The sequence below is a fragment of the Zosterops lateralis genome (genome assembly GCF_965231275.1).
Source record: "Zosterops lateralis genome assembly, chromosome: 12".
In the NCBI taxonomy this organism is placed as follows: domain Eukaryota; kingdom Metazoa; phylum Chordata; class Aves; order Passeriformes; family Zosteropidae; genus Zosterops; species Zosterops lateralis.
In genome coordinates this window covers 18652173-18676749 of record NC_139772.1, presented here as the reverse complement: position 1 = coordinate 18676749, position 24577 = coordinate 18652173, and the positions used below count along the sequence as shown (strand labels likewise).

The following is a 24577-nucleotide window of genomic DNA, read 5'->3' as shown; positions in this document are numbered from 1 at the left end:
GGAGAACTCTGCTGGCTTGTCTGGAGAGGAGGATGAACAGCATAGTCAGATGCAAATCAGGATCAGGGGATATTTAGTTCAGCTTCCAGAAGCAGAAGGTGTCTGTCAAGTGGTAAAAATGAGAGGGCTTCTGCTGAAATTATTTTGGAGAGCTTTGGCCAGTTTGGCAAACTCCTTTCTCTGTGAAGGGCTGGTTGGACTTCACTTTTCTTGAATCTACATTACATAGATTGAGGGCAGCAGGATTGAAAAGAAGGATCATGGATGAGATTGTGTATCTGAAATGCAGCAATGCAGTGGTTTTCTTAGTTCCACTTGGGAGAGTTTGGCTAGCTTTACCAGCTTCAGCACTTTCACTGTTACCATCCTGTTTGTTCTGTGGTCAGATGAACTCTCTTGGTGTTGAGCTGTAAGGGAGGCAGTTGCCATCTGAGGTCACTGAGCTGTCCTCGAGCCCCTCTTTGCTGCAGAGTTGTTTAATGTCTCTGTGGAGATGGTGTGCAGCTCTGCAGGGCTGCTCAGCTCTGCATGGGGGCAATTGGAGTGCTCAGCTGAGCAGAAATGGGCAGAGAGCCTTCTTGGGCAGCTGGGGATTTACACCAACACAGCTGTACTCAAGCAGAACTTGTTTTTTCTCCCTATCTTGGAGTGACTTTGCATAAATAATTAATTTCCCCCTTTGTTTCTTTGCAGCCTGTTCCAGCACTACTGCTACACTCGAGGTGGGATGCGCCATACCTCCTACACTTGCATCTGTGGCAGGTAAGAGGGTGGTTTACACTGATCTGTGTGATCCTTATAATCAGTTTCCCCTGGATATTTGTAAAATTGATCCTTTTAGGCATGTCATGTGTTTGCAAGTGCCACCAGAGTGAGTTCTGACCTGTTTTCACTGGAAAGACAAACACAGGTAGGTGGCTACCTCCATCTCCTGAAGACATAACTTGTAAATAGATTCTGCTGCACTCCAGAGGTTCCCCAATGGCTGCTGCTGCTGCAAGATCGTGTTTATGCTCACTCCTGTGCTGCACTTGGTTTTTTTAATTAAATAGCATAATGGAGAAGGGCTTTAGAGCTATTCTCTGTTGCTCAAAAATACTTCCTTTGAAATACACCTGAAATATTTCTTATCATCCTCAAAATTCTTTGTCTCAAATATTAGGATGCAATTAAATTAGTCTCATTGGAATTTGGAATTTTTTACTCTCTGCTTCTTGCCTAACAGCTAGTGTTGAAGGTCACTGTGTTTGGGAAAGTAGTATAAAAGTTCTCCCTGCACTTGTAGAAATGAACAAGGGAACAGTGTGGGATACATGCTGAAGAACAGCTGTGTGCTTCATGCAGAGATTAATCTTACTTAGTGGAATTAATCTAATCAGAGATGTGTGACAGTTAGATGAGCCATATATGTTGGTATGTATGTTCCACTTGTTCTGCTGCTATTTAGAAGCATTTGCTCTACACTGAGGTCACATACACTCACAAAAGATGATTTTTATGTTAATGACAATAATGCTATATTGCTTTGAAGGGAATAAGAACAATTAGCACCTTCACTTCTTTCTGCACTTTACTCAATTACTTATTTGTAAATACAATTTTCCAATTTATATGCAAAATTGCAGCAGAAGCATGAGCAGTTTTATGGCAAATTGTGTACCTGAATTGTCTGAAAAGTTTCCTGGTTTAAGTACCATTGTATAACTTGAGAATTAACATCCCAGTGAAATGAGATTCCATCTCTAAGCTTTTGTCACAGACAGTGATGGTGTGATTTGTCACAGCCTTACAGACTTCACATTCACTTACAGTGGATCAGAACCAGTGCTGCAGGATCTGGTTTGGGTGCTGATGGTGAAATCACTTTGCTAAACCTCTAGAAATGTCCAGTCAGTGTTTGTGCCATGGATCCTTGTCACCTGTGGGAACAGGACTGAAGAGCCCAGGACCTGTTTTGCAAATCTTGGGGAACCCTGGGGAAGGAAAGCTCCAGCAGTAGCTCAGAATTAGGTCCTGACAGGAGCTCTCTGGACATCCTGTCCTGCTCTGCAGGGCATGGGGGTGGTGTTAGAGCTGCCTCTGAACTATGGGAGGATTTAAAACACAGAGAAGGGCTGTCCTTCAAGGACCAAAAATGCAAGGTCCAAACAACACTGTGACTCACTGTTGTCCTTAGGAGCTGGCATTGTATCCTAGCACTAGAATTAAAAGTCCAGACAAACTTGATTTGAAAAAAAAAATTACATGAGATAGCAATTTACAGACAAAGGTCTTTGTATTCTACGTTCTGACTATGAGTGATGAACTAGGAATGAATAATATTAACAGTTTTAAGCCAGCTCCTAATAAATGAATGAATTCAATTAACATAATAATGGCAAAAATAATACACTTTTTTTAACACTGTGAAAATGTCATGCATTGTAAATATTTCACTTAACTACATTTACAGCTAAAAATAGCTTTTGCAATTAGGATTTTTGAATGTTTTACTTTATTCATGCTGAATTTTGTGTTTTCCTGAACACTTAAAATGGGCATATTTTGACAGGATCTTTCCTTTTTAGATTACAGGCCTGATAGTAGTTTCCATAGAAAAGAATAATCCTTTTAAATGAAAAACAAGTTTGTTATTCAATTTTTTTCAAAAATACGCTGATTAAACTGGAAATCAGGAATAATCAATATGATATTTCAGGACAGAAATAAATCGCTTGTCGTGTGATGGGTACATTTATTTATTGCTGTCCTTCTGCAGTGCCTTAGGGTACCAAGGAACCATTTTTGGAAATGGGAAAACAAAGGTGATCCATTCCCAGTGTCCTGGTGATGCTGGGGTGAGATGCTGGCATCCACTGGGGAGCAGGTGCAGAGGTTCCAGCTGGAGATAGGTGGTGGTGGTGGAGGCATTGATGTCTCTGGACACCACAGAAACCACCATCAGCTGCTGTTTGTTACTCTCTGGTCTTAGAATCAGGTTCAGATCTTCCTGACTGATGTCTCTGGGCAGATGACGGCTCTCATCAGGTGCTGTCAGTCATTTAGAGTAACACTGTGCAGTGAAATGTCTTCTTCTCTCTGAGGGTCGCCATAAGTGAAGCTTTTTGGACCAGATTAGGACACTTATTGAAACTGCTTTTCTTTCTTTCACTTCAGTACAACTTTTTAAGATTTCATGCCTTAGGCAAAAAAGTGGCGAGAAGGGTTAATGCTTTCTTCTGGGTTGATTCTATGATCATGTAGGTCATGATGGAAATAGGTTCCAGTTTTAGTCAATGTTCTTTTGTTTTTTATCTTTAGATGTTCTTAATATAGAGCTACTAGCTACACTTTTTTGTAGTGCTTGATGCTCAGCATGGTCCAATTCTTAAAATATTGCTGACGTTGCTCCTCTTTCTTCTAATAATTTGTTTTCAGGGTGCTTTCTGATCTAAAAAGCATCTGGGCAGATTGTTTTCCTTTGCTCGAATCAGAATCTCTTACTGCAGTTTGCATTCTCAGTGGTGTTAATTTGCAGCTCTTCTGCTGCTTCGTGCAATTCTTTCTGTAACAAACATGTCTTTGACACCAGTTAGAAGCCAGTTATTAAAGGAATAGAAATGGATACGCAGAAACTTCTTGGAGGGTTTTTCAAGTTGGCTGCCTGAAGGTGAGGGTTGGCATCCTTGTGGGTGGTGGTTTTCAGAGGTGCTGATGGAAAAGAGCAGGGACGCCAGTGATCCTCCCCTCCCCACAGCACTTGTCTTAAACTTGGGGCCTTCATGCTAGATGTTGCAACTGCTGCTTCTTGGAAAAGAAAGAAGTAGCTTCTACATGAAGGCTCATTTGCTTTGCCAGTGGCTGGGGGTTTTGTTGAAATTGTTTTAAAGCCACCTTGAAAGGCTTACTGAATTAATGCGAACAATTTCTGGATAACTGTAGCATTTACTTTGATACAGAAATATATAATTTCTCTATCATTGCTCCAGAAGCATCTTCCTGCCTTCATCTCAGGACAGTGGTAACAATGCACCCTGTAAGGGAGATTGGACATGCACCTCTTAGCAGGAACACACTGGAGGTTTCCATGCTGCTGTCTTGATTTGGGTCAGTAGTGCATTTCTGAGTCAAGCTCTCCCACTCATCCTCAGCGGCAGGGCCTGCTCAGAGCAGAGCCAGGGATCAGTCCTGCAGTGCACAATGCTGGATTTGTTGTGGGTGAGAAGCAGCTAGGGGAGCTTTCAGGAGCAGGTCATTGCTAATGGTTGTTGAGCCCAGGGTACCTGCCCAGAGCCGGTCCCAGGGGAGCAGACCCTCTCATGCCAATAAATCCCAGCAGCCAGAGCCCTGAAATACATATGGTGTGCAGGTCTGGTCTTCAGCACCACCTGTGCTGTGTGTGCTGTGATCCTGTGTGTGACAGAGCCAAGCTGTGCCTGACAGATCAGGAGCCTGCAATGCCAACAGAGATTGTGTCTGCTTAACGCTGCACCAACGGGGCTGGGAAACAGATCCGTCTGCAGCTCCCAGCACAGCTGCTGCTCAGACTAACAGAAATGTTTTGTAAACTAAAACCTTTACATTCAGATGTGCAAAAGAACCCCCTCATCTTTGTGTTTGCAATGAGTTTTGTTGAAAGTTTTGTTGTCAAATGGAAGTGTATGACTTATTTCTGCACTGCTGTGGGGTATGTCACTGAGGGTGCCAGCATGTCTTGGTAAGGAAACGAGCTGTCTGCAAATACACAAGCATGGAGTCGTGCCCTTAAGGTTCATGATAATTTTTCAAAAGTTGATCATAAATATATGCATGTGCTGTTTGCTTCTCTTATTTTGTCCCCAGTTTTGGAGGGAGATAAGGAATAGTATCTGCAGGTAAAATCCTGACAAACTGCTGTGGAGTGTGTATGTGTGCGCCAGTTGTTGGTGGTTTTTTATTATTTCTTGTGTTTTTCCTTAAACACCAAACAATGTCATGCAAGGTCATTCCAGATGCTTCCACATGCCATCCTCCCAAAATTTTAGCTCTCCACCTGGGAAGCAGTTCTTGAGGCAGGAAATGATGCTGCGAGGCAGGAAATGATGCTGCAATGCAGGGTGGGAGCAGTCTGCACCTCTGTCACCTGGTGGGAGAGCTCCCACTAGACAGTGCCTGCCACAGAAGACCTTTGCTTTTGATTGCACTCCATTGCTCTATTACAGATTTTTTCTTCAGATAGAGCAAACTAATTTTGAAAGTCTCCTGGTGTAGAAAATATTGCAACAGTGCCCAGGAGACAGAACATCTCAGAAAGAAGCTGATGTCTGTCTTCATCTTGTATACAGGTCCATTTTTAGCTATTTGCACAGCAGCAGAGGTTCTCAAGTCCAGCATCCAGCAAGGAAAAATCATCCAGGCAGTTGTGAAACTGTGCTTAAGCCAGCATCACAAAATGAATGTGTTGCAGCCTTAGTTCTGTGGGGCTTTTTAACTCTTGATTTAACAACTTCAACTTTACTAATTTTCTGTTTGGAATGTGTATAATTTTATGAAATACACTGGTATCAGAAAATCACCCCGGGGATTCTGAAATATCACCTTTCACTGTATTATTACATAGTGATTCTTACATGCTAGAAAATAGTTAACAATAAATACATTTTGTTTTCAAAATATCAGTGTAGAATTATTCCTGAATAAAAGCCCTCTGCGATCAGCCAGTCCATCCATGAACCCAGCACTGCCAAGTTCACTGCTCAGCTGTGTCCCCAAGTGCCACAGCTACATGTTTTAGCTCCATTTTTAAATACTTCCAGGGACACAGTCCAGCCATTTAGATTGAAAGCCTGCAGAAACTTAGTACTTTCTACTCCATAATCATTGCTTATGAAATTATCTGAATGACTGATGATCTGTTAAATATCTGATATCACAACTTCATGTGTCTTGAAGGTAATCTCCTTTTGGATACAGTGCATGCTCACTCTTTTTATAATTGCACACATCAGAAGTCTAATATGAGAAGTATGTCAGATGTCACATTTACTCCAGATACAACAAAAGATTGATTGAAATTGAGCCTCAGATTCCTGTCATCCAAGATACAAAGCTGTTCCAGCATCACAACTTGAAAGAACTAAATTTGAGCAGGGTGAGCAGTGAAAGGTTTTGATGAAAGCTGAGATACAGGCTGGCAAGTGAGCTGGAGGGGTTGGAGAGAAGCTGCAGTAACCGTGTCCCAACATGTGTATTTTTGGATGTGATCTAATTCTTCCAGCTTTTTGAAGAGGAAAAAAGCAAGAGCATCTAGCTGAAGAGAACAGTAAAAGAAAAATAGGTAGGGCTTGAGATCTTTATCAGCCTTTTAACTGACATTTTATAGACCCAGAGGAATATCAGTAGGCAAGAGAGGATGCCAAGGCCAGATGTAGGTCACTTAGTGGATCATGGAACTTTAGAACCACAGAACAAGTGCCCATCCTTCTCTGGAACTGTTTTATTCCTGTGAATCAGCAGTTTACTCTGAAAGGTTTCCAGGAATAAAAATCTTATCTTTGCAATGTGATTTTTCAACAGCAGGTAAGAAGAGAGTGACAGTTTTCATACCTTCTCCTGCTGCTGGCATTGCAAGCTGTGAGTGTTCCCCAAGCAGTGCATCCCCTCCAGCAGAGACCACCCTTAGCCATTCCGGAGGGGAACTGGAGCTGTTCCCTCAGACAGCTCAGTTTCTCCAGCCCCAGTGATTCCTAGAGTGTTTCAAATGCCACATTTTGCTTCAGTGGAAGTTAGTTTGTTTTATGCCTCAGACTACTTAACCTCGAATAGGGAAAAATAGCACTAAGTAATTAAAAATAAACAAAAAACACACAAACAAAAAAACCCACCAGAAAATAATAAATGGGTGTAAATTATAAATTACTTGTGCATAATCCTTTCCTTTACACTGTCATGGACACAGGAAATACTTATATGAGGTGTACCATGTTCCTCCTTCAGCAAGGTCCTGTCTTACAGCCAGGGCACAGGAATTCTGTGCCCATCTCTGCTGCACAGGTGGTGGAGTGACTATTGCAGCCCACACCAGGGCAGGGATTGACAGCTGCTTTTTATGTGAAAACACTGATGCTTACAGTGTTCCTTCTTGTTGTGTGAATGTCTTTTAATGTTTCTTCTTCCACTAATTGTGCTGATTCTCTTTTTTGCCCATCAGTGGGGACAACTCCTCTGTTTTGCACTATGGCCATGCTGGAGCCCCAAATGACAGGACTATTGAAGATGGAGACTTATGGTAAGCAAAGGGTTAGAGTTTGTGTGATGTTTTTGGTTCACTGTTGCTGTTTCCATATTGTATGTACCCTTAGAAAAAGGATAATTGCATGCTGATAAAAAGTCTAAATCTTTAAAATAGAAGGTACCTTTGCATGCCAGATTGTTCTGGTTTCTTCCAGAGGTCCTGTACACCAGCATCTCCAGTTGAAAGGGAGAAAGAGATACTGTTTCAAACACTTCTGCACCAGAGGCACTTGGAATTTAGTTTAAGAAATGGCTGTGTTCTAAGTATAAGGGCACTTGCAAAATTTGTTGAGTTTGCTCTTGGCCTCAAATCCAGCCTCAGCTCTGGTGGTGGGGGGGAGGATCAGGAGAGTGTTGGCTACTTTTAGAGAATTGCATGAAATTGCAGATTGGATTAGATCTTCCAAATGCCTATGTGCACACAGACACCCCAACAAGAAAGTAGAGATTAGAATATGTGAGGAGATCCAAGTCAGGTCAGGGTATTTCTAGTTTTGTGCTGGGCCAAAAACTTCCTATGAAGATTTACTTAGAGTTTAGTGATGTGTAATACAGCTGCAAATACCACAAAGTTTTGTCTATGTGTACTACGTGTCCACATGCTTTGCAGTATCACTGCAGGTAAAAGCAGAGTGAATAGAAGCACCAAATACATTCCCATAAATTGAAAGACGGACCTATTTGTCTGATGTTTAATATATCAGATCATAACTTTTGTACTTCACCTCCCAACTCATGAGTCAAAAAGCCTTTGTATATAAAAATGCAAAACTAGTTTTGGAGAAGTTAATCACTGACATTCAGTGGAGGACTTGCATTGGATTACCTTTGTAGCCTATGCAGGAAGAGTGTAGGTGTGTATTTTCACAGTGGAATGTAAATGTATGAAGAAAAGCAAATTAGTATTATCATTGATAAGCTCAAAACCTATTATGGAAAACAAATTGAACCTCAGAAGTTTAAAAATATGCCTTGTTGGCTAAAGTTTCAGGCACATCTTCAGGTGCCTGTGCACAGTGAACTTACAGAATTACAGATAGATAATTTCTTTGTAATACTGTAAAAACTTTTTAAAAAGCTTCTTGTACAATAGTTTATATATTATCTTCATCTGTGGTTAATAGCTTACTAAGCCCATCAGGTACTAAAGTTAATTTATTGCAGGGCAATAGTTGTAATTTATGATTATGTTGTGTTTGAGTAGATGGTATGCTATTTTTTGATCAGGAAGGACATGCCAACATCAAAGTGTATCAGTTGTGTCATTCAATTAAATTTAAAAAAGAAGGTGTGTAGCATACAGGAAATCTCAGCATGTTACTGAGAGAAGATATGCCACAGTGCATGATGATATCCCATATTTAAAACTAAGGTCTTTAAACGGTGAGGGAGACCTCAGGGTGAAGGATATGTGTAGGAATCTTTCACTTACAGTCTCCAAGGACAGTTTAGTGGATGGCTGTAGTCCTTCTTAAACCACAGGAGCTCATACAAGACTCTTTGCAAACCCTTATTTTCTGCAGTGCTGGAGAAGTCCTTAAAATACATTTGGATTTTATCAGCCTCAGGTATCTTAGTGTCAGGACACCATAACCCACCAAATTCATCAATCACTTCAGCATTTCTAAACTGCTGGGCAGCACCCCTGCCTCACCAGAGAGAGCAAGGTTTAACAGAGCCTGCAGTAACCTGCTGAAGAAGTGGTGTGGTGGCACTATCCTCCTGCTGAGGAGATGTTTTCAGGTGCAGGGGGTGTCAGCAAAGGGTGCCCCAGATGCACAAACACCTATCAGGCTCCAGCCACTGCCCTGCCTTTCCCACTGCCTGATACTCACAGAGCAGACTCTGCTCCACACTGGCTCCTGAGCATTTATTTTATTCTCAAGGGAGAATAAAAAAAATTAAGAAAAAGTGATTTAATTTCTGTAAAGGCAATTTAAAAGCACACTCATTTTCCACAGTTAAAAATAGTGTTTCAGAAAAAGTCTTGAGATGTAGCATACATGAGCAGCATACAAATTCTGCCAAGGCACTACCTGAGTATTTCACTGTGTGACTTTACAAATGTCTGATTTGGGTGTAGAAGGGTGTGTGTGTGCATACAGAGGAGGCATTAAAATGACACTGTGCTGATTTGTCTGTGTATATTAGCATTTGTATATTGGCTTTCAATTAAGCTTTTTAATGGCTGTGGGGAGCCCTCTGTTGGATAGTCTTAGGAAGCCCTGAGCATGGGGAAAAATTAGACTTTATTTTTGGTGAAAAAGAGGTAAGAGTAGTTTCAGGGTTATTTCTGTTTCTGCCAGCATTTTGGCATAGCATTAATTTAACTATTCATAGAGTTGTATGTAATAGAATTGGAAGATTGGGTATTTGGTATGATTTTTAATAAATTTTTCAGTAGAACTTCATGTCTTTTTCTCAACATTACTTAGCGGATATGAATAACATTCGTGGGTTTTGCAGAAATGTGCTGCCCAGTTTTTTTATGTACAAAGCAGTGCAGTGCAGTAAGTATCATAAATAAGTCAACTAAGCACCTGAATAGTAGAAAAAATACATCTGGACGACTGTGGCTTTGCTTCTGTGAATTGCTTGAGTGCATGCATTGTTTGCACTTTTAAAAGTATTAATAACAAGGATTTAGTTGTATCTAAAGAAGATCATAGGCCAAAATATTTGTGCTATTTCATTTTTATATCTTTTTTAAGGCTGCTATTCTGACTTCATCAAAAGCTGTGACAGGTTTAGAAAAGTCTGGCTTTATGCTGTTCTTTTTTTAAAAATTAATCTATATCAAGTGAGTTTATTGCTTCTGTAAGAAACTGGTATGGAATTGCATCTCTGATACTGCGTCATAATCCACACTTTTTATAGGTACAGCTTCTGCACTAAAGGATCCCAGTGCAAAACAAAGGACTATCAAGGGAATTTCTGACACTTCTTGTTAATACACACTGTCTTGCTAAGCAGAGCTATCCTTTTCAATGTGTTAAATATTGAAATAGCTATCTAACACAAAGCACTGTGATTGACAGAGAAAGAAATCAGTATTTTTAGGGAAGTTGAGGTGTTCAGGATACAGATATTTAACTTGTGTGGATATTAAAAGCAAATATTGTAATAGCAGCAATTCAGTTTTTTGTATAAATGATTCATGTACTATAGCATTCTGTGGTGGACATTGAAATTATCAATTTGCTCTAACCCAAACACATTCCCTAAGCAGGTGTCTGCTGTCTTTGTGGTCAGAAAGGTCATCCAGATAAAGGCTGAGTCACCATTGTAGGCACTTGGCCCTTTTACTCACTATTAACTTCGGATCAAAGCTTCTACTTAGAATGTTGCCCTTCACAGCTTGCAGTGATGATGTATGGCCAGGCTGTTGACAAATACTGATTTTATTCTGTCATCTTAAAGCTCTGACAGCTTGGATTGGAGCTGAGCCCTGGGCTGACACTCACTGCATCCTCTCCAGGAATCACATCACTAATTGGATGCCAAGACCTTCTGTTTCTGTGCTGAGCCTGGAACTGAATTTGGGAGTAGGGAAAGTGGAGTCATGAGCTAAAGTACTTGTTGTAGTTTGCAATCTCCTGTCTTGCACACAAGAGGCTTCCAGCATTTGGAAAATCAAAGGTCTTTCAAAGATTGGTGAGGAGTAGAATGAAATTCAAAGCTGCTACTTAAGAAGACAATAACCCAAATAAATTGAAGGGGCAGAGATCTGAGTCCTTTAGGCACAAATCAAGAGCAAATGTATACCTGGAACTCTCGCCCATCAAATGGCAGCCCCCTCATGGTTCATTCTTCTGGGCAGGTGTCTCATGAGCAGTTTGGCTTTTGTTCACACTGCAGAAAGATACTGGTTCAACTGTTGGAGGGCCCTTATGGGAGGTGGAAACTCTGGTTTCAACTCTCTCGAACTGATCTCTGACTTTGGCTGGAAGTTATGACTTGACCCTGGGAACCAGCACCCAAAACAAATTCAGTAAGAGCCAGTGTGCTTCTGTGGAAAGTGTTGTCTCAACAAATCAGCATCTGCCATCTGGAAAATGAAAGCTTCCTTAAAAATAATGGAGGCAAATTGCCTTGGGTCCTCCTTTCTGCCTGCTGCCCTTGCCCTGCCAGTGCTGCAGTGTGGAATCACACCATGGCTGGGGGAGAGGGAAAGGGAACACTGAACACCAAAGCCATGTGCAGCACAGGAAGCCTGGGGCAAGGCAAATGTCTCTGCTCACCTTTGTGGGCTGCTGCTTTGTTCTAGAACCCATCAGTGATATGAACCTGAAGTGTACATTTTATGTTTTGATTTGAGAAGTTTTTGAGTACAATTGTAGTTTATTGCATTTGGTTTGCATCCTGGTGGCTCCTGCAGCCTGACTTTGTGGGCTCCTGGCGTTGCCACGTGCCAAACGCAGGAGTTGATTGTTCTGTTGCAGTTGATCAGCAGGGCTCCTGCAATGTTTGGTAAATAGAAAATGCTCCTGTGATCCTAAAATAAAGGTTGATTCTTCATGATGAGGCTTACACTTAAATATTAGAAATGCAAGAAAATCAGCCAGATGTAACTGGAATGGATACAGCCATTACCCGAGGTGCTTTTCTGCAGGTGGCATGAGCTGCAGGTCTTGGTTTTTTACAGCATCTGACAAATGTGAAAATTCAGCACTTTGTAAACGACTCTCCTTGGCAGGTTCACTGACCTTCAAGCACTTAATGACATTTTGGGGGGTTGGTAGGTACATTTTGGCTTTGCAAAATAAGGAAAATAATTGTCTATTCTGCTGCAAAAAGAAAGTGTTTTTAACGTTTTGAAATATCCTCCTAAGTTACAATGTTAATGAAGCTGAGCCTGAGGCTGCACAGGGTCTGTTCCACACCCAGGGAGCACAGGCACTGCCCTGGGCACTGGCAGCTGGAGGGGACACTGCTCCTCCCTGGGGCCAGGGCCACAGTGGAATTTATTAAGAGGGCTTGGGTGAAAGTATAAATAAGGGAAGCACAACCAGCATCAACTGCTTGGGAAGTGCAGCAAAACTAAGAGAAAATCCATTAACCTTGTATTCGCAGTGGGACTATTTATTATTTATGAAATAAAACTAGCTTTTAGAAGTTTAAATAGAAGCAGGTTGGATCATTCAATGGGATGATGTCTTTCATTTTATGTGGCTGTTACTTTTAACACTCACATAATTGATTATTAATTACTTATTTCATTGAAATAACTTACTGATTTCAATGACAGCATTGGGCAGAGTGCAGTATCCTTGGTAAAACAGAAAGTGTCTCATTGCTGTTCCCATGATGTGCCCTCACTGCTGTGGATGACAGTAAAAGAAGTTTTACCTGGAAATAGTTTTATTGCATTCAGGTACCAGAAAGCCTTGTTAGTGTCACAAAACCAAACGTATCTGTCGTAAAAGTACAATCTTAGCATAATGTTAAATTATTTAAATGTGTTTTGGCTATATCAACAAGCACAGTTATTGCTGAATCAAATGATAGAGCTGGGGATATGGAAAACTGTCCAGTGTTGCAAAAGGCCTTTATCTGAATAGTTTAACTGAGGCATAATTTTGTTTCTACTTATTTCCTTAATATCCCAGTGCAAATTTAAATCATCAGAATAATACTGACAGCAGGGGGCACTAAAATAAGAGCTGTGGAAAGAAGTGAGCTTTGCCCATGTTTTCATATTGGTAACATACTGTTCTTGCCAGAGCAAACACTCAGCAGCCTTCTGGGAGCTTTACATGTATGTGCTCTGCTCAAGCTGTCAAACTTGGGTTTCCTTCCTTCCCTTCAGCACTTGTATGTAGCTTTTGGTGTTTTCTTTTGATTATTACCTGTGGTGCTCTCAAAAGATCCTTCTAGCACGTCTCCTATTGTCATTTCAGAAGCTTTGTTCATCACAGGGAGCTTTTCCTGGCTGCAAGTACAGGTGGTTGTAAAAGGTTGTTCTGGATGAAGCAGAGGGATGGTTTTTATTTTTAATGACTGAAAAGGGACAAAAAACAGTTTTCAGGCTCCCTGGAGTGGCTGGTCACTCCAAAGTGTGTGAAGGGGAGGCTTGGGCTGGAGATCAGGGGAAGGTTTTCCCCCAGAGGGTGCTGGCACTGCCCAGGCTCCCCAGGGAATGGGCACAGCCTGAGGCTGCCAGAGCTCCAGGAGTGTTTGGATACTGCTCCAGGGATGCCCAGGAGGGATTGCTGGGGAGTCTGGTCAGGGCCAGGGGCTGGACTGGGTGATCCTTTTGGGTCCCTTCCAACTCAGCCTATTCTGTGATTCTGTGCAGAATATCACAAAAGAAAGATGCTTCTTGCAAGAGCTAGCCAGATTCAGTTGTTCATGGCTAAGCCTTCTATTAGCTAAAACAAAAGTTACTTTGCTGATTTTAATTCTTTGACCTTAAAGCATAATACACAGTTTTCTATAATCAAAAATTTGTCAATTCATGTATAATCCATGTGTATTTATCTTTTATATATGCAGACACTCTGCTTCTGCTGCATACATATTGCATTGAAATGATATCCACATATTTATTGTAATATTATACAGTTTTATTTGTAGGAAATGCACTATTCTCTTCTTTGGAGGAATGAGTAAGTGTAAGACTCTCTGTGAGTACTGAGAGGCTGTCATTTATTTCAGGAAAGTATTGGAAACATTTCAAATAAATCAAGAAAAGATTTCGGTGAGCTTGAAAAAGGTGTACCAGAAAAGATTATCAAAGTTTGCTATATCTGTTTTCCAAAGTGTTTTTTGGGATTCTCCGTATTTTATCGAGTTTTACAATACTGGTATCAACCTAGAACCAAAACTCATTTGTCCAGGTGGGGGCAATGTTGCCTTTAAAAAGCAGGAACTGACCATCTTTTTCCATCAGATAATAGAAGTCTTTCCTTTTCCAACCCAAGTCCTTCAGTGTCTGCTATTAAAACCAGCTATCCTACGGTACAAAATATTGTATTTATTACTTCTTGAAAGCACTGCTTGTAAGATCTCAGGATGTTAATGTGTCAGATGTAATGCTCAACTATTTTATGTGGGTGAGACTAGTATTTTCATTTGGCCTCGTGCACTTTTATGCATTTGAAGTTCAGTGCTGTAATAATATGCAAAAATTATGGTTAGCTTTAACTTTTCAGTCTGCAATTTTGAAACAGCCTGTTGGTAGTAATGGTTTTGTTTCTAATAATAATACAAAGTACATTGCTACTACTTACTGGTTGATTGCAAAATTAACTGGCTATCCATTTCTGAAATAATTCCTTTGGCTTGATTCCTCTTCTTGGATTAATATTTACTGTTTTCATCAAGTGTAGGTATTTTTCATTTTGTTGTACCTATGGACTATATTAATTTTATGCTAATTCAGAAAAATTGAATTTGATTAAAAATAGAGAAATGCATTTGCTAGAATTAACAACAATTTTGCTGTAATTGAATGTGTTCTGTTAGTACTGGTTAATTCAGACTGTGAGGTTGTTTGCTGTCAGAAATGTTTAAGCCTTTTCACCAAAGCCCTGAGTATTAGTAGTGTGTTTGCTGTAACAAATTTTAGCTTTCCTTAAAGTGCTGTATTATGGTCTGCCTTGTAATTTTTGCTGTCTATAATGTATGTGAAATGTCCTTTTAATTGTCAACTGTGAGTTTTATCTGTCACAGTTTTAGTGTAGCATTCCCAGCATAGTCTGAAAAAACCTGGCTGCTGTTGGACTTGTAATCTGCTTTTTGTGGTGGTCTTTAACACAAATACACATGGAGTGTGATAGAAGTCCTCTTGATGGATGTTGTTGGATAGAATTCTGTAGCAAAATCTTTCTCATTGGTGTGGGGAACTCAATTGGGTAGACCAAAATACAATTTTAGTGGGAGTCTGCCTGGCTTTTAAACCACTACATGGCTCAGAGGGAAGGTACAGTTATCCCCAACACAACTTCATGTGTTCCCCCTGAACCAAAAATAACTCCCAGTCCTTGTGTTCAGTCAGTGTTGGTTCTTCTCTTGTGTCTGTCCAGAGAATCTCTGTTCCCCCCTGGCAGAGGCACAGCCTGCAGAGCCTCAGGAGGAGCCCTGGTGCTGTGGTGCTGCTGAGCCCTCTGAGGTGTTCAGGGCAGGAGTCTTTCTGATTGCACAATGCAGTGCTCTACTTCCACTTCAGGTGCTGCCATGATGAGTGGGTGTTTCTTTCAAATAGCAAGGAAATGTTCTTTCAGGTGAAATAACATGCTCAGATGGGGAACAGGCAGCCTCCTTTTTGGAAATACTACTTGCTACCTTCACTACTGTGCACTTGGCTTGAACTTTTGGACATGTCAATGGAAAAGCTAACAAGTGTCCTCTCAGGGAGTTTTCATTCAGTTGTCAGCTTCTGTAGAGTATTCTAAAACTCCTGTCTGTTGTGTTCCATTTGAGAACTGATAATTTGGAAGTTGCTTGAACAATCAACAAAATAACCATAGGCTGTCAAAAAACCTAAGTGAACCTATGCCATTGGACACTGGCCCAGTTTTCATCATGGAAGGACATTGGGAGTGTTTGCCTTTTACTTTCATGGACACCTGTGTGAGCATGCACATAACACGTAAGAAAACATCACAATATTTACAGTAAAATCCTCAAGTAAGGTCTGACCCTTCTTCAGTTGATCTCCAGTGGTTGCTTGTCAAGGCCGGGCAACACAGGTCAGAGTGTCCAGAAACAGCTGCTGAAAGGCCAGGTAGGCAACCAAGAATCGTGGCCTGTATTGGAAGTATGAAACTTTCACAGTTCACTTTCAGTACCTTCCACTTCTCAGCAGACATCTAGAAATGGACTGGCTTAGTCACCTGCAGAAGTTTAGTCACTTGCAAAGGTGGCTGTATTGTTCTTAGCCTGTGTGGGTGAGACACATTCTGGTGAGGAGCCAGTGAGGTTTGCTGTTGTGGTGTTGATTGGGAAGTACTCAGCTGCCAGTACAGGTTTCTCCCTGAGTGCACCCCTCTCTTCCCTGCAGCTCCTTGTTTGAGCAAGTCAGCTGGAGCCATGAGTGCCCCAGATACTGCCTTTCCAATGGGGAGGCTCCTTGTGGATGGAAACCAGCCAAAACTTGGGCTTTGCTGCCATCTCTGCTGACTTTTCAGCAAAGTATCTCTGCTAAAGAGAATACTCTGCTAAGGAGAGTAAGTTGAGAGACTTACTAAATATGTCTGTTAAAAATGGATAATAATTAGGGTAGTAAAGACAGAAAAAAAATAAATCATCCATTCAGCAAAAAGACAAGTCAGATAGGTTACCCTTTGGTCAGAACTTCCCCTGAGCCTGCTCCTGGTCTCAGGCACACTGTCACCATAGATCTGGCAGGTTTTCAGCTGCTTTCTGCATCTTGTGGAGCCCTCATGGCTGCCACCTCCTTCCCCCAGCCCAGCAGTACTGGCATGGTGTTCCCAGTACTTGTTAGTTTTGTGCAGCACCTCTGTATCAGAAACATCCCTCTGCTTTAGCTGAAACACTGAGAATGGCACTGGGGGCAAATTTATCAGTGAACAAGCCCATCAGAAGATTTTTTGGCTCTTTGCTCTGGGCAAACTTAACAGTTTTAAGAAGCCATTAATGCAAACTGCATGGGGATAGAAGAGGTCTTATATTCGATCATGGAAATTGATTGTTTTAGTACAGAAGCTTAAGGATCTCGTCATAGATTTCTTTAAGAGATAAATGCTGTGAGCAAGGGACTCCTTCTTAGCCTGTGTATGAAAATAGCAATCTTACAGGTATACTTGGGTGTTTACTGAGCCAGCTCTTATTGCAGCTCATTTGGTAGATCCAGTGAGATTTAGATTACATATCCTATGGGAGGAATTGATCTGAAGGTCTGCTTCTGGCACAAATCATTGTGAGAGAGGGCACTCCCACACACTGTTGGTTTTTTCTCAGCGTCAGGGCTGAAGCAGCAGAGCAGGGGCACAGCACCCACCTCCACACTGCTGCTCTGATTCTGTGAGCCTGTGTCCTGTGTCTGTGACAGTGAGGGGAAACCCTGAGCAGTACAGGCACCAACACCTCCTGAAGCTTTTGTGTTTGGTTACTTTTTTTTGTTTGTTTGTTTTGTTTTGTTTTGTTTTGATCCAGCCAGCTCAAACTTTTGTGTATTCTTGCTACAGCCACTGAAGTCTCTGTAGTTGGAATTGCAGAGATACAGTCAGGCAATCTTCTCTCCTTCAAAATTCAATGTAGACAGAGATATTTATTTTTATCACACTCTTGCAAAGCTTAGTTAGGGGCGGATCTTGTCATCTTCTGTGAGAAAAGTTTGAGACAAGCCTCCCATTATCTTTGAGATATTTTGGGAAAGCCTGAGAAGTGAGACAGTGGTACAAGATGAACCATGATAAAAAAGTTGTGGAGAAGGTAGACAAGACGAAAAGACACAGCTGAGGAGACACAATAGGTGTGGGACCACATGGTTACCTAACTTGCAGCTGGGTGGAGAATAGTCATGCAGCTGTAACTGCGTTTACCTGTGTGGCTACAGCCTCTTCTTTTCAACAGGAGGCTGAAACAGAAACTTGATTTCTTGTCAATACCCAGAATCAAATTTCCTACAGAAAAAGTATTCTCCAACACTTTTTAAAGATTATTCTTGACTGGTTTCTTCACTATTCTTCACTGGCTTTAAACCAGTGAGCCAAGCCTGGCTTCAAGACAGAGCCAGTACAAATTCCTTGTCTGCATGTCAGATGGAGGCTGGTAACAACAAGGCTTCTCTTAAAAAACCTCTTCCTGAGAACTATACACTATACTGTCCCAGTTCTTTCTTGGAGTCTGTGATGTTATCTTACCCAGTGTTGCTTTTTTTAATTGATAACTCCTGGCTTGTCAAGATGCAAGTGTATGAAAAGTATCTGTCACTTATCTCTCTGTTTTCTTCCTTGTGATATCATTTACAATAATCTGTTCTTGTGGTCTCCTATTAAACCACCCTATTTCCAAATCAGCTGGCCTGTTTCCAAAACGTATCTCATAGAAATGCTGATACCTAGCTGCCTTAAGCTTGAAATTGCCTTAGAAGTGTTTAACCAAACAAATGGTTGGATTTTGTTAGTGTGTGAATATTTAAGGGTTTAATTGCTGCATGAAGTGTAAAGCACAGAGTGCACCCTCTGAACTCAGAGCAGAGTATGCTGAGATCACATAGCATAAATCTCCAGCTGGGGATAACTTGCTTTTATGGCAGTAAGAGGAGGACAAGACTGTATGTACCTTCATTCCTGCTGTCCTAAGACTGGCTGGCACCAGTTCCTCTGTGTGACTGCTCATATGTGTGTTGGTTAATAATGCCTCAAAACCCTAAAACCTCAGGAAATGTTGTTGAGTAAAGTGCTTCAGTATTCACACCTGCTTATCCTGAGGTGTGAGGAGTGCACAGTCAGATATGGCAATATCAGTTTTCTAATTGCCAGTCTGGCAAACCCACCCAGGGGAAGGGCAGATGTTGTCCTGAGAATAGGCTCTGGGGGGGAGTGGGTGCTGTGGGTGATGCTCAGTGTGACACCGTGTCGGGGTGTGTTGCACAAGGACATCCACCTGCATTTCACCCCAGTCATCACTGACACATTAACAACTACACAAGAGTGATTATTTTATAACTATCGTGAGGAGAGGCAGTTCTGAGCGTACAGACCAAGCAGGTCTGTAGAGCAGGAAGGTGACAGCTTTATGTGTTAGCTCGTGGGAGTAGATGTGGGCTTCCCAAGAAATGCCTGCGAGAGCTTGTCTTTGGGTTGGGTTGGTGGTTGGATCATAACAATTCATACACATGGCTCAGATATCCCAAATAAAGTATTGCTTCCCATTGTGATATTGGCCATAATTTGCTTCATTGCCTGGCAGTTTCAAATTATTTGACAATAAAAGTGTCAGCAAGCCTATAAAAGTAAAACACATGCTTAAAGGAAGATGATACTTTATTTTTAAAAAATGGCATGCAGTGACTTTATGAAGAACTATGACTCTTTATAGTGCACAGCGTTCAGATTTAAAATGTTACGCAAAGCGTTTCATGGTGTTTCACAGTCAAAGGTTAAGAAAGCTAAAATCAATATCAAAATGCATATTATTTTTCTTGGCTTGAAAGCAAAAAATGTAACTATAAATCTGCATTTTGTGGTGCCAATATTCTGTGAAAGTAACACAGCCATGTCTTACTCATCCGTTTTGTTTCAGAGGGACAGGAGGGGAAAGGAGGTTTGTGCATCACGTTGTGTTTCAGTTCCAGCATTGACTTACAAACCTGTATTCACTTTAAAATTGACAGGAATTGAAATATTTTCTCCAAACTTCTCTCCTGGGTTCCTGCAGGGGGAGCAGAGCCCCAGTTGGGTTGCACGTGGAAGAACCACTGCAGGGACTTGCTGGGAAGGAGCTGCTGTGAGGAGGGGCATGTCCAGCCAAGCCTTTCTGCAAGGCTGTGGCATGTCACACACGTTCCTCCTTCTTTTTGGCTGTGATACTGGTTTATGTGCAAAATGATTGAAACTTGTGGGTTTATATTTTTCCCTGTGAAAGGAATGAAATGCTCTTGGTTATTTTTGAAGGTGACTTATGAAGCAGGCAGAAGGCACCTTATATTCCCACGCTGTTGGCTAATGTTGGATTACTGATACATGAGCAAGGAATTCTGTCAGTAGAGCAATGGCGAGTTATCATCTGGTGTTTCTTATACTTTGCATTGTTCAGTTAGTAATGTTTACAGTATTTTTGTAATGTGTTTTGTAGGAAAGATGATGTATACACACAGAACTGAAGGCTCCATTGGGGGAGCTATGCCCTACTTCGAAGAAGTTTGGACTATTTTTGCTGTGCATCTTTTACTTATGGTATAGCTTCCTAGTCATTCTAGAAAATAAATTGAAACAGTAGTGTGGAATTTTCATGGGGTGCTCAGGTCTTTTGACTGTTAAATCTACTTTTTACATCATGCATTTTTCACCCTGAAATGGAGGTGTTTGTTGCTTTTGCTCACAACAAAATGATGCAAAGCAAGATTAGCTTCTCTCTCAGAGGGTTTTGAAAGAAATTGAGCTGACCTCCTCAGCTTCAAGCTAAATCAATGAACAGTTTGACATAAAACCTAATGTCTCTCTTTGGTCAGCAGCACTCCTCTATTCACCATCCCTTTCAAATGCCTCAGAAACCTGCCAGCCTCAGACATATCATCTCATTGAAATCAGCAATTCACAACTGTGTTCTTGCTGAAAAAGGAGTGGTCAAACGGTATTTTTAGAATGAAGTTTTTCATCATTCAGCAGAAAACTGAATTCACAGTTAAGTTTTGTTATACAGAATGTAATGATGACAGACGCAGTCTGCTAGATTTGTAGCACTTAATTTATCTAAAAGGGAAATTTGATATGGTTTGGTGAATGTTTATGTTATTATTGCCTATGTCAATCTGTTTTAAACAGTTCTTAAGAGGTAAGCTATAGATCAAGATGCCTATAAGGCCTATTTTCATTTCTGCATTTGATTTGTTGATGTTGCTGCTACATTTGATAACAGTCCAAATAACATTAAGTATTGTTTCTGTATGTGACCCTTTAAGACTCCACTTTCAGACAGGTAATTTTGTACATGCAGTTGAGAACAAACTAGAATGTACGAATAGTATCTTTTTCACTAGCAATTTACTATCTAATTTCAGGGTACAGTAAATGTGTTTTTTCTAAGGAACCTGCTTTTTGGATTTTTTTTTTTCTGGTTAGTCAACAGGAAAAGATAGTAGCTGTCATACATTTTATTTGATAAAAATGTGCTTCACCATTTATTTTGCCTGGCAAGCCCCAAGATCTTCTTAGGCTCCCATTATTTTCTCAGTATAACTATAATATTTGGGCTATTTCCATGTCTTGGGCAACATTTTAGCTAATGGATATGTTCCCAACTGAAGTTAAATGGAAGAGAATTCCCGATAAAAGCCAAAATATCTCCCAGATGTCCCATTTGGTTTGGATGCATTCTCACTGAAGCATACAGGCTGGATGGTGTGCTGTGATCTGTGGTGGAATTTGAAAGATCATCTTCCCTCATGTCTCCTCTTGTCTGGAAGCCAAGAGACCTGAACAAATGGTGCTTCCTAGCTTGTGAGCCTTGTTTTGGTGTACCATCAGCTTTGTGATAGTTTTTTCCATTGCTCAGTTCTCCAGTAATTCAAAAACTATTTAACAGCCACTGAGTGATGAATGGGTTTGAGAAAATGAAAATTAATTGCAAGGTTAAAGACATAGGTAAAATTCTGCCTCTGGTAAGTTCAGAATAAGTAATTTGCAGGTAAAATGTGCAATAAAAAATACAAAACAAAGCAACTTCCAGTAGACGTGTACAGGGAGTTCTCAAGTTGTTAGTCACAGCTTTACTGTCACCATGCTGAATGGACATTTACACTTGTAAATGCAATAGAGTTAGGCCACAGAACTGCTGCAGAACCCACTAAGCATCTTGAAACTTGATTTGTGACTTTGGAAGGGTCAGTGTGGCATGTGTTCAAAGATTTAGGACTGATCTGTTATTACAGCATGTTAGCAGCTTCTTCCATCATTCACAGTTGCTGCAAGTACTTTTCTGTATCTGTAGATTTTTTTATGTGTATCTTTAGTTATTTTTAGGACCAAATCTAACCATAAAATCAAAACTTAGGCAGTATGGATGAGGTTTCTGATTTTGAGGTTTGGCCAGCCTGGTTTGCAGTTTCTATGTTGGTGTCCAGTCATGTTTTTTTCACCCTGTGGATCTGACATTTGCTGGATGTTTTGTATCTTTTTTCAACCAGCAGCTTTCTGCATTAACATTCTGTATTCCGTATTCAGTGAATGAGTGTGGTGTTTGTACTGGCTGTATTGTGCACACAGAACTCTGCAGCTCTCTCTGTAGCTCTGTCCCAAGGAGTTTTTGCTGCTGTCCCTTTAAGCCTCCTGCAGCTGCAGCCACTGGGGCGGCTCCTGATGTTCCAGTCCTGCAAGTCCCTGCAGCTGAACCTTGCCCAGCCTGGGAGGCTGGCAAAGGCTCCAGGCAGGGCACAGATTCACTCCGTGCACAGATTTGTTCGTTGAGGAAATCGTAGAGTTTAAAAGTTCTTGGAGTAAACCTTCACGAGTTTTTAGGGTTTTAAAAGTTCTTGGAGTAAGTCTTCACCAGTGTGTGTCTGTGTGTGCAATGCAGCAGGAAGAGTCCTCTCCCTGCTGAAATATTCTTTAGTTTTATCATGATTGCCTTTGTTTACTCACTGTCCATTGCTCTCAGTAGCAGTTGTGTGGGAAATGATGATCAGCTATAGCACTTTTTGTGGTAGCTTATATTTATCATTACCTGGTCACATTTGCTGCTTGGGGACAGAGCTACAGTGCGCAGTTTTCCTGATTGCTGCTGTAATTAGGACTCAGGGGCAGAAGGGGTGCCCCAGTGGAGTGCCCTGTCTTCTGCTTGTGCTGCCTGACTGGTCCTGCTGTGAAAAAGCAGCCAGGGGAGGAAAACTCCAAGGTTTTTAAACCCAGTGAAGGAAAAGCATATTTCTTATGGTGATTAGCCTCTCATAGTTGTTTGGGGTGGTTGGAAGAAGACTTAAATTCACAGATTTCAACTTTGACTCATTACCATAGAAATCAGGAGGTCACACAAATACTGTATCAAGATCAAAGTCTTGTATGTAAAATGTGCTTTCCTGTAATCAATATATGATGAACCAAGGGGGTTATTCACTCAAGTGTTGTCTGGTCCAAATGATTATTTGGTTACTTACTGATTTCTGAGCCTGCTGAAGGCAATGCAATGCCTTATCAAGCAGGCTTGAGAAGCATAGTACTGCAAATGTCTTAACATGGTCCTCATGAGGATGTAGAGTCCGACTTGCTATTCCTGTAGATTGATTTCTGGCAGCTGAGCAATCAGTGGTGAGTCATTTATTCATGTATAGAATAAATATGCTTCTCAAGGGGTAAGCCAGTTTTTTTGTCCTCATAAAAGAAAACATTTTATAATCTCTTTCTTCTGCCTCTGATGCAGAAAGCTGTACTGTGTGTACAACTGTATGGTTGGATTTTTCCATAATCCTTATTCCACTAACATTTCTTTGTTCAGTGGTATTCTGTTTTGGGTGCTATATGTGGTGCTGGCATTTTTCAGGAAACAAAAAAAAGGACATTTTTTTCTTCTGAGTAGAATTCCTAGAAACTGGAACTGAAGAGCTTAAAGTGGACTCTTCATGTACTTTTTGTCCTTTCTGTGCTCTCTGAGTATTCCCATCCTGGACCAGCACAGCCCATAAGGGTGTCCATTTAAGCCATATGGAATGCAGATACCCTTCTACCAGGAGATTCCAAGGGATTGTCATCCTGGTTTACTTAGAACAACTTTCACGTGGTGATTACATTGGCCATCTACCAAAATGTAGATGATTTTAAGTACCGAGCAAGAGAAAGATCCACTGTGTTCTACTGCTTCTTTGGAACTAAATTTCCATTTCTGTCCCCTGTGTTTCCTTTGCAGCCTGTTTGATATGGGAGGAGAATATTACTGCTATGGCTCTGACATCACCTGCACCTTCCCTGCCAATGGCAAGTTCACTGCTGACCAGAGGGCTGTCTACGAGGCCGTGCTGAAGGCGTCACGGGCTGTGATGAAGGCAGTCAAGCCAGGTAAAGGATCAGAGCCTGTCAGCAGGAATTGAGGGCTTTGCTAGCAGCATTCAGGCTGCCAAATCAATGATGTTTGCATTTTAGGAAGTGCTGGAAGGGAACAAAATGATAAAATTAATTTCCATGGTTAAGCAGCTCCTAATATATAGAGGTAGGATGCGCAACATTTGCCATACACTTTTAAAGAGATAACATAGAAACAATTATTAACACAATTAATAAAACCCTTTAATTTTTCCTTTTTTTTTTTTTTTAAATTCCTGAGAGTGACAGTTGTTACTCAGATGTGTCTTTACACAGACAGCCATCTTTTCAGGAAGCTTATGCCAAGTGCTGAAGTCAGAGTTCAAGGGAACACATGTTGTGCTTCAGTTTGTTTAAAGCATTTTCTGTATTTTGTGTGTAGACACAATAGTAATCTGTTGAAAAAGGGGATGGAGTGTGCATCTTTGGGAAGGATAATTAGCCTTTAAAAGGTTCCAAAAGCACTGGCTATTTGGTACTTCACTGTGTGCCTTTAAATTGCAGGCAAACTGATTCAACAAATACACATTTTCATTTGAAACAACTGTCTGGCTTAAAGAAAGCCTTATTTTTCTCCCATCCTGCTTTCAGTCCAGCAAATAAATGTTTTAGAGCTAGCTGCTGCT

At 41.0% G+C, this 24577-nt stretch overlaps 1 protein-coding gene across 1 annotated transcript in view; it reads left to right on the top strand.

The window, feature by feature from the left end:
* The window catches only part of PEPD (peptidase D), a 142099-nt gene that overhangs the window by 80317 nt on the left and 37205 nt on the right, over window positions 1–24577 (top strand). Inside the window, exons 10-12 of the mRNA XM_083870097.1 lie at window positions 694–762; window positions 7169–7246; window positions 23779–23927. Coding sequence (XP_083726223.1) covers window positions 694–762; window positions 7169–7246; window positions 23779–23927 — 296 coding nt within the window. The remainder of the gene's footprint in view (window positions 1–693; window positions 763–7168; window positions 7247–23778; window positions 23928–24577) is intronic.